An 18819-nucleotide genomic window follows, 5' to 3' on the forward strand; every position below is an offset into this window, starting at 1 on the left:
AAGTTCAATAAGTACGACCGCGTGCAATGTACGAATTTAAGGAGGTAGACCTGGGGTAAGGGACATAACCCATGAAATCAGTGATATGTTTGTATAATACACAATTTCATCTAAGCCTCTCAAGCTTTCATTTGAAGCAGAATAAATGAATCCAACTTAATTATATGCTAATATAAGATTGATGTAAAATGCTGAATACAAACGTTCCAGTGATTTTTAAGAGTTGTTTTCCTTACCCGAGGTCTACCTCCTTGAACAAACTAAAATAATTAAACATTCGACAATCTTGTTTGAATTTTCTTGGGTTAGCCCAGATTTACATATGATTAGATCGGTTACTCTACCTGAGCATAAAACATGTTCTCCAAGCTGTCTTATATAGCAACATTTGGTGTTTACTTTCTATTGGTATTAAGATAATACCACCAAAAGGCTAATCGTTACATCATGATAAGAATATCAGCCTGTCTTTCCATTTTCGTGTCATTCGTTGCCAATTTTGAACTCATTATACATCACTTGACTGTGTTTTATGAAACTTCTAAGGAATGATTATTAGGTATTGCAATTGTGTATCTACTATTTCTTTTTAACCGAATGAACAAAGGGTTTTGATGGACTTCGACATTTAAACTGACCGATAGTATAGTGTACATGACCATTTCATATCCGCTATTTCGCTTCTACGTGTACCAGTAAAGGGGGTTTTTGAAATTTTCTTCCGATCAGTCCTGACATTTCTGAACAGAACACACATGTGGTTGAAATTTAATAATAAATACATGTAATGTAAGTTTGTTGCTATATGTGTATCTTTTTGTGTTTGTGTATGTTAAAAATAACATTTTATATTATTTCTGGATATGCTTTTTACGACTTTTTCTTGTTTGTTTTTTCATTATTCCTAATTTGATAAAATCATTTAAGGAGTTTACGATCGTAAATACAGATCCCCAAATTAAAAGTTAACAAACGCAAAGTAAAAGATGTAAGTATTTAGTGCTTCTTCAAATTAATATGATTAACGCTGATTTACAAAACAAATAATAATAAAACGTTCCAAAATACACTAAACATGTAGATTGTTATACAAAGACAATGGTACACACCTACTCGTTATTAATTGTGTTCAGTGTAAATCAAGTATCTCAATATCAGGGGACCAGTCCCGTTTAAGTAGATTTGCCTTTATCTGGATACCTCTTCGAAATTTGTGTTTAGAGTTTACAATGATTGGTTCATTAAACGCTTTCGATCTTTCTTCATTCAAACGTCGCTTCCTTTCACAAATGTCAAAAACCAACCCCATTCGTTTCAGTGCTCTAGTTTGTGATCTCATGAATTTTCCCAGTCCCCGATCAAATTCTATTATAAATATTTTTGCTAGTTTTCCTGCAATCATAAGATCCCATGCAAGTCTATATTCAAATCTTCTGGTTTGATGACGACCCACGTTTGTATATATCTCTTTTGTTTGTACGATCATAACATATTTGCATTTTTGCATATGATTTCTTACGTTGTCCTCTTCGGAACAACCGAACCAAGCGTCTCGGATATTATGAGGCTACTCACCAAAACAAAAAAAAAAAAAAAAAAAAGAAGACAAAAAGACAAGAATGGTCTGTTTAGTATTCCTTAGGTGGCAAACACTTAAACTTTCCCCATAAAGATGAATATTGAGTACTTTTATTTTTTTGCCATATTTATCAATAGGTGTCATACCACTATTTCTGGTTTCCATTACTTACTATGTTTAATTTAGCTTGTCATCAAATGCGATGTATCAAATCTACGAAATAAGGATTGTTTTTGTTTTAAACTTATGGAATATCATCCAGATGCGTCTATCTTTGGTCGGTTTTGCTGGCTGCAATTATAGTTTCTCTTTAGTTAAGAGTTAATATTATTTGAAACTGACATCCAACAAACATTTCAATTCTAAACACACACACACACACTTGCGCGCGCGCGTACACGCACACCTACTGACATACAGAGAAACAAACAAACAGGCAAGAACATAAATGAATGAAATGATATGACATATATTCTTGTAGATAAATATGTTTAATACTGGTTAAAAATCAAGTAAATGATCCAAAAACAATAAATTAGCAAAAAGGTAAATATGTACAGAAATTAGATCTTGCTGTCAATGTGTAAATCAAGAACATCCATTCCAGGGGACATCTCTTTTTTAAGAAGATTTGCTTTTATCTGGATACCTCTTCGAAATTTGTGTTTAGAATTTACAATGATCGGTTCATCAAACGCTTTCAATATTTCATCATATAATCGTCGTTTTCTTTCACAAATGTCAAAGGTCAACCCCATTCGTTTAAGTGCTCTAGTGTTTGTCGCCATGAATTTTTCCATTCCCCGATCGAATTGTATTATGAATATTTTTGCTAGTTTGCCTGACATCATAAGATCCCATGCAAGTCTATACTCAAATCGTCTGGTTTGATGACGACCAAGATTTGTATACATCCCTTTTGTTTGTACAATAAGAGCATATTTGCACTTTTCCATATGATTTCTGACATTATCTTCTTCGGAACAACCGAACCAAGCATCTCGACACTGAATATATGTCGTCATTCTTTCCTTCTTAAAGAAATTTTCTAAGTTGACCATAATATATGAACGGATTTCTTCATTTTCGTCTTCAAACGAAATATAAACATCGATTTCCCAAATTTTGCTTTTCATGGATTTCGATTTAAGCAACCGTCGGCCAATTAGAATTTCATATCTAAAACAATAACTTAAAATTGTTGTTATTAACAAGACAAAGAGAAATAAGTAAAACCTAATACGGTTTTCAGATTGATACCGGGCTCACATTTCAGAAGATTTTCCAAGTCTCTCTCGATTAGAATTCCATCAAAGTTTGAACATTTCAAAGCAAAAGGGTATAGTTGTGAGGCTTTTTTGATAGATCTCCATTCTCCAATCCAACGGTTATCACATGTACAAGAGATACCATTGTTACCAAAGTGAAAGATGTTAGGATCAAGAAGTTGGATAGATTTAGGCAAATCAGAAAGTCTATGGTCAGTTATAATGACATCTGTGACTTTGATAAGAGATGGAATGTCATCCTTAATTTCTGTAACCGCATTTCCTCTCATGTCAAGAATTTTCACTTGAGAGAAGTATGATCTTTTTGTGTGAATATTTGTTATCCTGTTGTAACTCATGTTCAAAATGATATCGTACCTAGTTTCAGGAACAACCTCTGGAAAATCAGTACATGATTGATTTGAGCAATCAACGATGAAAACATGTTGATTAGGTTGTGACGTACAAGTGCATTTGCAATTTCCATTTTTTGGACAATAGTCAACAACATCACATATCATAAAATCACGCAAAGTTTGATTGTTGTATACCTCTGCTATTTGAATATTTTTTAGCTCAGCAGGGCTATTGCAATAACTATCTTTGTCTTCTTTCTTTATTAAACGTAGGAAGTCTGGTAGTAAAAGACGGAAATAGTCGGCGGTTGTACAGTCACAGTTATATGCAGATCCATACTGCAATATATCCCCACACGGGACGTAATCTGATATTATTCTAAAATCTATTGATTTTGATATCAAAAGAAGAGGTTGCGTGTCGAAGGAAACATTAGACAAGTTGACATCATTGCAAGAAACACCTTCTCCCTCTCCAGCTTGAAAATGGGCTTCATTCGTCATTTCTATAAAAGTTTTTGCATTGGCATAGTTAGTACCACATGCAGTTTTGTTGAATTTCATCAAATTAGCAATGTCAATCTCATGCAAGTAATTACCGGCCATCTTTAGGGTAAAGAGATCGCTCAACTGAAACACATTGTAGTCCATTTCTCTTATCAGATTGAATGATAAATCAACATACCTTAGTTTCGGTAAACCTAAAAATGTTGTGTTTGTTAAAACTGTTATTCTGTTATATGTCATTATAAGAGCATCTAACTCTGTAAGACATGAAATGTTTCCAATTTCCGTAAACAAATTATACGAAACATCAATTTTCACTAGGTTCATATCGCATAGATTCACAGGAAAACCCCTCAAGCCCATTCCTGTATACATAAATTGGTAGGCAGGCATTTGAGATGAAGAAATATGAGGCATTATTAACCTGTAGTTGCTACGATCGACACTTAAAATTTCAATGTGCAAGTTCATTAAGTTTCCAATGTTTTGTGGCATTTTGTAATTGGGAATACCATTACATGCACAACACTTTCTACTTTTTAAATCAGACACGCCAATAAAACAATCTTCTGGGCACCACAAGTCTTTAACTCCGTCTGGACTACTCCAAGTATAATTTAATCCACTGACGAAAATTTTAGCCAGAGTTAGTACGAATACTACGCACAGTGAACGGTATTCCATGTTTACTGTTTGATTTACTTTGCTTTCCACTTTATTATATGTACCAAACTTATCAATTGTAAGATAATTAAGTTCAAAGACCATAAAAGAAATAGTATGTATGTTAAATTGTGTGCATTTAAATGGATTATAAAGAATAAAATGTAAATTCTAGTGATAAATATTTGAAAGAAAATAGAATTAAAGATCAGAATTTAAATCCATGTGTGAGAAAGTTAGCCAATCAAACTTTGCGTTTCTTTTTAACCTAATTATGGAATTTTCATTTTGTTTATTTGTTTACTAGTAACAACGACTTGACAGAAAATGCCCTTTATGCAAATGTTTTAGTTCGATTGCAGATTAAAAAATACAGTAAAACCCTTCTAAACCCAATATCTCTTGATCTGTTGAATTTGGTTGGTTTAGATAGGTGTTTAATTTACTCAGATTCAAAATACATTGGAACTGACACAAGAGCATAAATAAAGTCCGGTGTAGACAGGTTTTCTGTTTTCCTGGTTTGGTTTGGTTTAAACAAGTTTCGCTGTATATGCAAATAAAGACCGTAATCCTGACTAGTAATCAGAACGTAATTGATATACTTTAACTTTTTAAATACAGTTTTTGATAATAATATTGAATGAAAATTAATTTGTAGATAATTACATATATACATAGGAATTAATGAAGTATTGATATGCATAGAAATTAGTATGGATTTTCTCATGCTGCACTACATTCAACGCACCTACAATGTCATTAATAAGCTGTTGAGTTTATTGAAAGTTGTTGAGAAAATTACTGTTTGAAATGCTGTACAAGAGTTTATTTAGAAACATTTTTACCCATTCGTATACCGTGAAAGTACTTTAATTCGTGGATACCAATTTTCGTGGATTAGGGAAGAAACAGCAATTAGTGGGTTCTAGAAATCGTGGTTTGAGGTATTCAGTATACACATCAATGGAAATTTCCTTTTCATTGGAAACCAAATTTCGTGGTTTGGCCTACCCATGAAAACCACGAAAATTGGTACCCCACGAACAATAGCACTTTCACAGAACTAACGCTCCTGTTCTGTGTGTTTAGTTTTATGTTTCTCTTTGATTCAAATGGGAAAACTAAATATCGTCTTCTACATCAGCTGAGGCAACACTATTGCAATTCAAGGTTGACATTTGTCATAACATTTTTAGTATATTTCTTGATTACTTTGAGAAACGTTCTTTTACCTATGTTGAAACGTTGAGATAGTATCACCATCAGTTTTGGTATTCATAAGTTGCAGAATTTTGCAATTTACAAAACACCTTTGTTTTACATACATCTTACTCTTCGTGGCAATATCTCTTATCTGAAACCGGAGTTCACATGTACAGAACTAGAACTTCTGTGTTAATGAAACGACGTTTTGGGTCATGCATACCAAATGAATTGCTGCTCTATATAAGACTTGAGGAAACACTTTTCGTAATGGACAAACTTGATCAGGTGAAGTGCCCTGTTAACTTATTTGAAATTATATTTCTCGTTCTTGTGCATATTAATACAATGTTGGGGTCAAGCCGAAATGTTTTTTCTTCTTTTTTGTTTTGTTTTTGTTTTTGTTTTTTTTATTTTGCCTTTTGTATTTTGTATTGTTTGTGTTCGGATATATACATTTATAGGTCGAAAGTTTTGAAAGACTATGAACATTGGCTATTGAATTATGAACCACACTTAAAACAATAAAGCGGATATCCACATATTATAACAAATACAAAACTCCATGACACATTTCTTGTGCAGAGTAAAAAGAAATAAACTCAACATAATAAGTAGTGCTCACAATATTTCATTAGCAATACGCAATTATAAAGTGTAATATTTATACTTACCGTAATTACCTGGTCACAATATACAATAGATTTTACAAGTGAAATATCGCATTAATGTGTAGTTTATAGCGCGGATACTAAACTTCTTGTCTGCTACTTAAAATACTTATTTTTATTACACAATATTGAAAGGTCATTAAGGAAGTGTCTGGTTAAAAATTCTATACAATATCTATCTAAAACTCATATATTGTAGTCGATAGGCGACAAATATATCTACATGATATTTTGGCACATCAAAATTCGTTTTTTTGAAGGCTTTTTGACCTCTGTTATCCTTTTATAAAACAAAAAAATAAGTATTCAATACACATAATCACTACCTTTGTTCAATTAAGTAGCATTCCAGGTAAGAACCATGCAAACTGTGATTCATGGTTTGGTAGCCTTCATTTTTTTTATATTTGATATTTTGTTAAAAACGCTATAGTTAACAGAAACTAACATGTGACTTTTCATATAAAACGTACCCTAAGGAGATAAAAATGATATAGAATGTATTGTAGAATTCAAAATTAAGGAAGATAACTCTGTATATGACACTTAAACACAAAAGAAACTATTGGATTTTCAATGTGGATTATCTCCTATAAGCAGACTGATTAGAATGAATGATAATACATTTCATCATACAGAATTTGGAGATCTCCTTGGGACCTTATTGACCCGCAATCCCTAAAAGGAATCAAGGGAACCAAGATTCTAGCGGAAATCAAAAGAATGTAATCCAGGGACAAAAACTAAATATGGAAAACAGACAAACACAACAAAGGACGTAAAGTAACTAAAATAATACATACAAACTAACAAAAGTAAATGAGCAACTCGGACTCTACTAAAAACTCGGAACATGGACCAGGTGCACAGGTAGGGTAAGCGTCCTCTGCCTTTTTTTTAGAAAAACCCGCAATAAAAGGTCAGGTCCGGGGTAGACGAAAAAGGAAAGGAAAACAATGACACGTTGAACAAATCAATTTCAATGCGCAGATTGATACACCGGAATGATCCACGAGTTCATGATGACCACCATAAAACTTATGTAGTGATGACTTCAATCTTAACATAACCCTGTTCCAGAAGCCTGTGTGTTAGAATTCTAGCGATACAAAAGTCTGCAGCAATTTTTTTTCGCATATATCTCCAAAATCATTTGGTTTAACTTAATTCTGCTATATTGTTTTCATTATTCAAAACTTAATTTAGCCCTGAGTTTTTTATCTGGTGGGACAAATGATGACTTTAATGACTACCGTTAAAGGTTTTCTGTTTATAGATCTATAATGCTTGAATATGTTGTCCGTACTATACCTTGTCTGACTGTTCAGGCAACACCAGTGTGGTCGTATCGTGATACACACTATGAAACATTTGTTTCATAGTGTAAACTTCCAAACATTTTCTTTCTCTGACACGTTTGAAATGTCTCAGAACTATAATTCGTGTCCAGTGAATTATTTGTTCATTGTATAAATTTAAGCAATCCATAATCTTGCACGCTAAACTTCAGGAATTCCTGCTTTTTTATTTAGAAATATGATTGTATGCCATTAGAAATTATTTCAAATTAAAAAAATAATTTTAAAGGTTGAAGTTATGTAAATAAAATTATTCTATCTTATGATTGGGAGGACTATTTCTATACATTAAAACAGTCTTACCCTTGAAGAACAAATAAGGAAAGTTTCATGTAGGATCATGTTATTCAAGTCACAGCTTGATAAAAAGAAAATGAAACTGATATAATGGAATTTCCGTAATATTTTGTACAAAATAAGATATCGGCAAGCTTCGACATAACGTAGGATTTGTGATATGAATACTCCATACGCAGATGTTGAAGGGATGTTTCCACAGATGAAAGGAAAGTTGATAATTCTGAATGAAAAGTCATCACGTTTGTCGTAAAGTTTGGTCAATAGTTTTCATTACGATCGATTTCAAAGTGTAGGTCAAGATATGAGGCTGAACTCACAGTGTCTGCAGAGTTCTTTATCTCAAGTTCTTTTGGGTAGATGCGATGTATCAAACGCCCGAAATAAGGATTGTTTTTGTTTTAAACTTGTGGAATATCATCCAGATGCGTCTATTTTTGGTCGGTTTGGCTGGCTGCCATTCCAGTTTCTCTTTAGTTAAGAGTTAATGTTATTTGAAACTGACATCCAACAAAACATTTCAATTCTAAACACACACACACAGAGAAACAAACAGGCAAGAACATAAATGAATGAAATGGTATGACATATATTCTTGTATATAAATATGTTTAATACTGGTTAAAAATCAAGTAAATGATCCAAAGACAATAAATTAGCAAAAAAGTAAATATGTACAGAAATACCTTACAATGTCGTATTAGATATTGATATCTCTGTACACAGCAAGAACATCAATTTCAGGGGACATCTTTTTTTTAAGAAGATTTGCTTTTATCTGGATTCCTCTTTGAAATTTGTGTTTAGAATTTACAATGATCGGTTCATCAAACGCTTTCAATATTTCATCGTATAATCGTCGTTTTCTTTCACAAATGTCAAGAGTCAACCCCATTCGTTTAAGTGCTCTAGTTTTTGATGCCATGAATTTTTCTATTCCCCGATCGAATTGTATTATGAATATTTTTGCTAGTTTGCCTGTCATCATAAGATCCCATGCAAGTCTATACTCAAATCGTCTGGTTTGATGACGACCAAGATTTGTATACATCCCTTTTGTTTGTACAATAAGAGCATATTTGCACTTTTCCATATGATTTCTGACATTATCTTCTTCGGAACAACCGAACCAAGCATCTCGACACTGAATATATGTCGTCATTCTTTCCTTCTTAAAGAAATTTTCTAAGTTGACCATAATATATGAACGGATTTCTTCATTTTCGTCTTCAAACGAAATATAAACATCGATTTCCCAAATTTTGCTTTTCATGGATTTCGATTTAAGCAACCGTCGGCTAATTAGAATTTCATATCTAAAACAATAACTTAAAATTGTTGTTATTAACAAGACAAAGAGAAATAAGGTAAAAACTAATACGGTTTTCAGATTGATACCGGGTTCACATTTCAGAAGATTTTCCAAGTCTCTCTCGATTAGAATTCCATCAAAGTTTGAACATTTCAAAGCAAAAGGGTATAGTTGTGAGGCTTTTTTGATAGATCTCCATTCTCCAATCCAACGGTTATCACACGTACAAGAGATACCATTGTTACCAAAGTGAAAGATGTTAGGATCAAGAAGTTGGATAGATTTAGGCAAATCAGAAAGTCTATGGTCAGTTATAATGATATCTGTGACTTTGATAAGAGATGGAATGTCATCCTTAATTTCTGAAATCGCATTTCCTCTCATGTCAAGAATTTTTACTTGAGAGAAATATGTTCTGTTTGTGTGAATATTTGTAATTTGGTTGTAACTCATATTCAAAATTATATTGTGCCTCGTTTCAGGAACAACTTGTGGAAAATCAGTACATAACTGATTCGAACAGTCAACCGTTATTATATATCTATTTGGTTGTGACGTACACGTACACTTGCAGTTGCCAATTTTAGGACAGTAGTCAACCACATCGCAAATCATTAAATCGCGCAGAGTTTGATTGGAATATACGTCAACTACATTTACATTTGCAAGCTCCGCTGGGCTACTACAGAAACTATACTTTTCTTCCTTTGTCATTAAACGCATAAAATCTGGTAACAGAAGATGAAGAAACTCGGCGGTGTTACAATCACAGCTATATGCAGATCCATACTGAAATGTTTGTCCACAGGGGGCGTATTGTGAAATTGTTTTAAAATCTATTGATTTTGATATCAAGAAAAGAGGTTGCGTGTCGAAGGAAACATTGGACAAATTAATATCATTACAAATAACACCTTCTTGTTCCCCAGCTTGAAAATTGGCTTTATTTGTCATTTGTATGAAATTTTGTGCATTGGCATAGCTAGCAAGACACCCAGTTTTGTTGACTTTCATTAGATTGGCGATATCTAGCTCATGCAAGTAATTACCAGCCATCTCCAGTGTAAAAATATGGCTCAGCTGAAATACATTGTAGTCCATTTCTCTTATCAGATTAAATGATAAATCAACATACCTTAGTTTCGGTAAACCTGAAAATGTTCCGTTTGTTAATACTGTAATGCGGTTATTTGCCATAATAAGAGCATCTAAATCTATTAGACATGAAATGTTTCCGATTTCAGAAAACAAATTTTTAGAAACATCAATTTTCACTGGACTGATTTCACATAAATTAACAGGAAAGCATCTCAAGCCCCTTTCCGTATACATAAACTGGAAGGTTGGCTTTTGAGATGACGAAACTTGGGGAATTAGTAGTTTGTAATTTTTACGATCAACGCTTTGAATTTCAACATGCAAGTTCATTAAATTTCCGATATTTTGTGGCATTTCGTAATTTGGGATGCCATCACATGCACAACACTTTCTACTTTCTACATCAGTCATATCAATAAAGCAATATGCTGGACAATACACATTTTTAATTCCATCAGGACTAGTCAAAGTATAACTTAATCCATTGACGAAAACTTTTGTCAGAGTTAAAAAGAATATAACGCAGAGTTCACAATCTTGCATAGTCTTCTTTGACTGAGTCTACTTTCCATTTAAGTAAAATAAATACCAATATATCAATAACGTACACAAATCATTCGGCATGTTAAAATGTGTGATCATAGAAATGAGTTTAAAAAAACCTATAGTTCCAAATGCCATCGGTGTGTATTTGAAATCAAGCTGAAAGAAATTTTAGCCAATAAAGTGCTGTTTTTTCGTTTTTACGTAACACAAAAATATTACGGAAAATCGATCATATCCCTTACATGACAAGCACGCAAGCAAACAGTGACTTGACAAGCATGATTCTACAATATCACCTTTCTATTTTGACTGTAAGGTTGAGAAAATGAGTATATGCATATACATGCATATGCAAGAGTAATCCAGGGAACCAAGGTTATAGAGGTAATCAAAAGAATGTAATCCACGGACAAAGACCAGACATGGAAAACAGACATACACCACAAAGAACATAAAGTAACTACAATCATATATACAAAGTAACAAAAGTAAATGAGCAACTCGGACTCCACTAAAAACTGGGAGCATAGACCAGGTGCGCCGGTAGGGTAAGTGTCCTCTGCTTTTCTGGAAACACCCACCGAGTTGCTTGTAAAAAGTCAAGTCCGGGGTAGACAAACGAGGAAAGGGAAACTATGACCCGTTGAAATCAGTTTTCATGGTGCAGATGGATACACCATAACGATGCAAGTAATGTTTTTTCTTTCTTTTTTTTTTTTTTATAAAAGTCTGATCGGGAATTATTTCATACATTTTCTATATTATTACATTAAGTTTTAAATGATAATTGTATACTCCGACACTTGCATTTTCTTTTTGTGGTTATAATAACTAGAAAATCGTACAAAAAACAACAGAATTTCAGAATTTCTTCTATATCACCCGTTTTTGTAAGTTTTGTCAAAATACGGTAATGTAGATAAGATTGTGTGCAATACAGTAACTTTATATAGTATCTTAGCTTTCAAATGACCCCAAGTAATAAATACTTGAACTTTTCCAAGTCAAAGAGTAATAAGGTAAACTAAGGTTTTAGCGGTAATCAAAAGAATGTAATCCAGGGACAAAGACCAGACATGGGAACAGATATACGCAACATAAGAACATAAAGTAACTAAGCAAACTAGGACACTTTGAACACATCAGTTTTGTTAGGCAAAAAATAGCCACCCCTACCCATAAACAATTTCAACATGAACCAAAATGTTATTTTTTAGCTTACATGGAGTAACTTTATTGAAACAGTTACGATTAAATTCTTCCTTTCGATCGAATTATAAAACTTATGATTTAGCCTATTCATATTCTTTATGTACTTTTTTAAGTTCTAAATTTTGACATGCTCCTAGTTCTTGCTTTCTTGTGACTGCATGTAAATAGATTGAATACTAATGGTTTATCTAGATTTAAATCTGTTAAACCAAATTTTTCAATGTATTCTAATTCTAATTCTGGCGTTCATGTACGTTAGAATATTAAATGATCCTACTTGTAAATAATATAATAATACAAAATTCCCCTTCAAAACTTTTTCGTCACTGTTCGAACCAGTTCAAGGACATAAATTGTTCGCAAAGATAATAAGGTATGATCATGTAAAATTACAAATTAAGATAAAAAGAAAATATGGTTTGAGTATTCTCGGGTTACAAAAGATTTATATATTATATCGCGTACTGTACCTGAGTATATAACATATTCTCCCAACTATCTTATATAGAAACATTTGGTGCTGATTTTGCGTGGGTACGTATTATTATAACAATGTTAAAAGGCTACTTGATACATTGCGTTCAAAATGCCATTGTATGTCCGTCCTTTCTTTCGCTTATTGTCTTTTTTAAACTCCTTATGCACCATTTGATGTTGGTTTATGAACGTTTTAAGTAATGATTATTAGGTATTGCCATTATGTACCTGGTATTTCTTTTTGGACCAAATGAACTTACTTTTGATAGACTTTGCCATTTACACTGATTGGTTAAGTACACCCTTGATATCTGCAGTTCCTCCTCTACTCTTCCTCGTGTACTAGTTACTTGATTGTTATGATTTTTTCTTAATTTGAGAGAGGATGCCATTGTGCCTTCTTTTTAAAACAAGTTTTATGTCGATAGTTTGGTGTTGTATTAGTGTAACAAGGGCATCGCTTTGTACTTACACAGATGGTACCGGTACAAAGTTTGATGCCATGTCAACCCAACCCCCCCACCCCACAACCAAAAAAAATATGAGAAGATGCGTTTGCACGAAATTTTAAGATTATGATTATTTAGCAATGCCGTTCTTTACCTGTTTCTTTGAATTGCGATTAAATTTTATATTTCCTGTAGTGTTAATGCTACTTGATCATAGACCTTGATATAAGGTTCATTTCCGCATCAAGCATTTCTATGATGTTTTGCACATCTTATGTCAAATATCTGATCAAGATATGTTATATTTTGTAAGGGTTTGTATCATAGCTTTAAGATGAAATCTACACGGTTGTAGGTGTATTCGTTGGAAATTTTGTGATATCAATTTTAGATTATCATTTGTGTTATGTTTAATTTTGTTCCGATTAGACTTATCATTTCTGAACATCTCACACAATTGGTTTACAATTTATATATGTAATGTAAGAGAGTAATCAAGAGAAACCAAGGTTATAGCGGTAATCAAAAGAATGTGTTCCAGGAACAAAGACCAGACATGGAAAACAGACATACACAACAAAGAACATAAAGTAAAAAAATCATAAATACAAAGTCACAAAAGCAAATGAGCAACTCAGACTCCACTAAAAACTGCGAGCATTCACCAGGTGCACCGGTAGAGTAGGCGTCCCCTGTTTTTCTAGAAACACCCACCGAGTTGCTCATAAAAAGTCATAAAGTAGACAAACGAGGAAAGGTAAACTATGACCTGTTGAATAAATCAGTTTTCATGGTGCTGATGGATAGATCATAACGATCCACGAGTTCATGATGACGACCATAAAACTTCTGTAGTGATGACTTCAATCTTGTAGCAACATAACCCTGTTCCAGAAGCCTATTTGTTAGAGTTCTTGCGCGATACAAAAAGTCTGCGTAGTTTCGGCAAGCTCTGGCATAACGTATGAGTTGTGATATGAACACTCCATACGCAGGAGCCGAAGGGATGTTGCCACAGATGACACATCCCTTCATATCACAACTCATACATTATGCCAGAGTTTGCATTAACTATGCAGACTTTCTGTATAGCGCTAAACTACTTACAATTAGGCTTCTGGAACAGTTTTATGTTGCTACAATATTGCAGTCAGAAGTTTTATGGTCGTCATCATGAACTCGTGGATCGCTACCTTGTATCCATCTGCACCATGAAAAATGATTTGTTCAACGTGTGATAGTTTTTTCTTCCGTCTTTCCCGGATCTGACTGTTTAGGAACAACTCTGTGGCTGTTTCTAGAAAATCAGAAGATGGTAATCCTACCGTTGTACCATGTTCCCATATTATACTGGAGTCCGAGTTGCCCATTTACTTCTGTTACTTTGTATGTATTTTTTGTTGTTTTATGTTCATTGTTGTATGTGTTTGGTCTTAATTCCTTGATCACAGTCTCACATCTAAAGGTTGTTTACACATACAAGGAATACCATTGTTTCAAGGTGGTAGATGTTAGTATCAAGACGCTTGATGAATTTAGGTAAACCAAAAAGTATGTGGGTAGTTATAACGGCGACTGTGTTTTGTTTCCGTTAAAAATGCGATGTTGTCTTTAATGTCTGTTACCGTAATACCTTTTAAGTAAAAAAAAATCATGTAAATATATACTGTTATTTTAAAGCTCAAATAATAATATTGTGCCTGTACATAATTGATAGGAATAGTCAGCAACGAATGCATGATTAGTTGGTTTTGATGTACATATGCATTTACAATCTCCGTACTCTTGATAACAGGCAACGTTATATTAAGGTATATTCCTTTTGTTGTACATATTTTGCGTCATATTTTAATTAATTAATAATCAATTTAATTAATTTTAATCTGATAGTATTTCTGATAAACCTACAAAAATAAATGAGCAAGACGAAACTCTTAAGAATAATATGTACTAGGGTATATAAGTCTTGTTCTAGTTTCATTTTCCTTAACGGAATTTCTGATGTAGAACGTATTGAAATCCGAAGACGGGTCTTTGGTTTATTGTTTACTTCCGGGATCTCAAATACAGTATTACAATGCGAAATCTGCTATTTTGCGCTTTTTATTTACTCTTTATCATGTGGAAATAGATATTTGTCATTTGTTGGTATTTTTATACGAAATTATGTTTTGCTTTTTTATACTGAACCCAACGCTCTGATGAGGACAAATCGCAATGTATTTGAGTGGTAGATTAGGACCCATTCTAGTGAAACCACGGATGGAACTTACTTACCCTATTACAAATAAAAAAAAAGAAGACATATGTAGGAGACAATAACATCATACCAAGACTACATCTAACAAATGTATTTTAGTACACATGAGGATATAAAACACTTGATGGAATTTTCCAACATGTTTAATTTTGAATTTTTCTATTTCTAAAATTTGGTAGGAAAACGCAATTCAAATTTCATGAAGTTTTACTTTATTATTCAATATAATTTTCATTTCAGCTGTTTTTGTTTTGTTGGAACAGTAGTTTTATTCGTTCTTTGCCATCACTTATTACCTGTCAAGTTCAGAGAATTTTTTGCAAAGATGTTGAACAGTGGGACATTGACACAGAAAGGGTACTAATATTATTTAAGGCATTGCAGACAGAGAATGGAGTTATATACTCCGCTATATTTATATTGATTATTGTTGATGTCTTGGTCACCATCTGTATTTCATAAGTTAAATAAAATTGAAACTGTAGTTTTTACTCTTGTTCTCAGTTTCGTCCTGGACCCAAGTAAACTGTGTCGTTTTTCATTATGGAATTAAAAGTGTGCAGAACTGTAACATTCATATTCATTATTTCAGAATTTCAAAGCCAATTTTACTTCTCATGATAAGGAAAATTGAACGGTGTTCATAATGTTCGTCCGATTCTTTATCTCCCCAACATCAGTTCCAAGGTGCAACTCTTACATACCCGTTGAATGGAATCTGTCAAACTCACACACTTCCTTGACAGCTTATGTCATTGTGCACCTAACATGCACTTTATTTTCAATGGCTTTAGGGAGAGTTCTATATCGTTTCACGAAGGAAGTTTTATTTGATATTCACTTAATATATATTTTTTCATATAAGTGGGGCTCTTTGACATATTAACCATACATATTCTCGTTATACATAAAGATTTTAAAACAGTGTAATCCAACTATTGTAATTTACCCTAATATTAGTATATATGTTTAAATAAGTAATATAGTGTGAAATCAAGCATATGTACAAATAATACAACTCAAACTTTCCCTTTAAAATTGTTTCCTTTAATGTCCTCTATTGTTCAAACCACCACGAGGAAATTAAAGTGCACGAAAGTTTTCAAAAGTAATTAAATGTAACCGACAGTCAGATTTGATTATTGTCCGTTTATTCTAGATTAGATTACTTTTCAGATCGCTTAATATTATATTTTAAAGATGTGTAGTATTTATTGATAGCGATGTCTGCCTGTCTGTCTCCCCTTTTAAAATGTTATTCGATTTTTAACTTTCACTCCTCGCTAAGAACTTGATGGAGATTTATGATTTTTTCGAATGTTATAAAGTCACACTGTTATCTAGTAAATCCAATGAAACACCCAAAGACCATGATCAAGCAAAAAGATTAAATATGTTCAAAAAAAATACCGAACACTGCAGTATAAGTAATTGTTATCAAAGTGTTCATCAAAAACTGGAATTTCACTGGTCATTTCTTTTTTTTATGAGATTTGCCTTTATCTGGATTCCTCTCCAAAATTTGTGTATAGAATTTGCAATGATTTGTTCATCAAACGCATTCAATAGTTCCTTGTTCAATTGTTGATTTCTTTGACAAACGTCACGCGTCAACCCCATCTGTTTTATGGCTCGAGTTTTTGAGTTTTTTCATTCCCCGATCGAATTCTATTACAAAAAGTTTTTCTAGTTTCCCTGTTATCATAATATCCCATGCAAGTCTATACTCAAATCTCCTGGTGTGATTACGACCAAGATTTATTTACATCCCTTTCGTTTGTACGATAAGAACATATTTGCACTTTTGCATCTTTTTATCATTTTATGATCTTTGACAATATGTTCCTCGGGATAACCGATCCAATTATCTCGACACTGAATACATGTCGTTATTCTTTACTTCTTAAAGAAATTTTCTAAGTTGACCATAATATATGAACGATATATAATATCTTCAAACGAAATATAAACATCGATTTCCCAAATCTTGCTTTTTTTTATAGATTTCGTTTTAAACAACCTTCGTTCAATGAGAATTTCATATATGAAACAATAACTTAGAATGGCTGTTAGTAACAATACAAAGAGAAATAAGGTAACACCTATTACGGTTTTAAGATTAATACCGGGCTCACATTTCAGGAGATTTTCCAAGTCTCTCTCGATTAGAATTCCATCAAAATTTGAACATTTCAAAGCCATGGGGTGGTGTTGTTGAAGCGTTTTTGATAGATCTTCAAACTCCAATCCAACGGTTATCACACGAACAAGGGATGCCATTGTTACCGAAGTGAAATATATTCGGGTCAAGACGTTGGATAGATCTTGGCAAACCAGAAAGTATATGGTTAGTTATAATTAAGTCTGTGGCTTTTGTCAGAAATGGAATGTCATCCATAATATCTGTAACCTTATTATCACTCAAGTCAAGTATTTTCACCTGCGAAAAGTACGTTCTGTTTGTGTGGACAATGGCAATTTTGTTGTTGCTCATATTCAAAATAATATTGTGCTTTAAACTAGGTAAAGTCTCTGGAAAATCAGAACAGATTGATTGGAACAGTCAACAATTAAAACATTTCTATTCGGTTTTGATGTACATGAACATTTGCACTTGCCATTTTAGGACAGTAGTCTACTATATCGCATGTCATTAAATCGCACAAAATTTGATTGTTGTAGACATCTGCAATCTTCATGCTTTCCAGTTCATAAGGGCTAGTACATTCAGGTCTCTTTCTTCTTCTTCCATTAAACGCACAACATCGGGCCATAAAAGACTGAAAAACTCACCAGTCGTACAGTCACAGTGATATTCAGAACCATGCTGCTTTTTCGACCCACAAGTTATGTATTGTGAAATTGTCTTTAGATATCAAAGTCAAAGGTTGCTGATCGAATGATACATTCGACAAATTTACGTCATTGCAAATTGTATCTTCTTGTAGTCCAGCCTGATAATCAGCTTTGTTTGTCACTTTTATGAAACTGTTGCCATGAGCATAGCTACTTAAACACGTAGTTTTGTTAGTTTTGTAGATATTAGCAATGTCTAATTCATAAAGGTAGTTTCCGTCTATTATAAATGTCGCCTTTTAGGAATAAACAACCATTTTCTGCTATCATATCTAACATTGTCGTATACTGTAACTGACAATCAAGCAAACATTAATACTGAGACAAAATTGAAATTCATCGGTAGCGTCTGAATATGTTCGTTTTGGTGTTATTTTGCATGGGAACCTTCAAAAGTCGCACAAAACTTTAAAATCTTGCTCATATTTCGGTATTTATTTACAAAACAGTTCCGTATGTCACAAGTACAAGTTCGTTTTTAATTACCGCCTTTCATGCACTGATAACATATCGTGAAAGTCTTTAGAATTTTATAAACATAACAATACACAGAAATTCATGAAAACTTAGTGAATATGCAGTGTGCGTAATAAATACATGTTAAAGGTGTCTATCTCGCGCAATTGATTTGAAAACAAAAACAGAAAAAGCACTTGTCAAATTATAAACATCATATTATCTTACATTTAAGAGAATATCTTATA

General features: G+C 32.9%; 2 protein-coding genes and 1 long non-coding RNA gene across 3 annotated transcripts in view; all 3 read right to left on the reverse strand.

The window, feature by feature from the left end:
* Nucleotides 1-2051: 2051 nt before the first annotated feature.
* Nucleotides 2052-4571, reverse strand: LOC148621338 (uncharacterized). Its single transcript, XM_088575529.1, has one exon. It carries the CDS (start codon nucleotides 4476-4478, stop codon nucleotides 2787-2789), a length of 1692 nt encoding a protein of 563 aa, XP_088431655.1. The 5' UTR covers nucleotides 4479-4571; the 3' UTR covers nucleotides 2052-2786.
* Nucleotides 4572-8497: 3926 nt separating this feature from the next.
* On the reverse strand, nucleotides 8498-11110 carry LOC148621339 (uncharacterized). Its single transcript, XM_088575530.1, has one exon. The coding sequence runs from the start codon at nucleotides 10856-10858 to the stop codon at nucleotides 8606-8608; it is 2253 nt and encodes a 750-aa protein (XP_088431656.1). The 5' UTR covers nucleotides 10859-11110; the 3' UTR covers nucleotides 8498-8605.
* Nucleotides 11111-16393: 5283 nt separating this feature from the next.
* The window catches only part of LOC148621340 (uncharacterized), a 162955-nt gene continuing 160529 nt past the window's right edge, over nucleotides 16394-18819 (reverse strand). Inside the window, exon 3 of the long non-coding RNA XR_015921162.1 lies at nucleotides 16394-18409. This is a non-coding gene — a long non-coding RNA (uncharacterized LOC148621340). The remainder of the gene's footprint in view (nucleotides 18410-18819) is intronic.

This window comes from Perna viridis, chromosome 3 (assembly GCF_037379345.1).
Source record: "Perna viridis isolate PV_CMFRI_1.1 ecotype Kerala chromosome 3, ASM3737934v1, whole genome shotgun sequence".
NCBI lineage: Eukaryota > Metazoa > Mollusca > Bivalvia > Mytilida > Mytilidae > Perna > Perna viridis.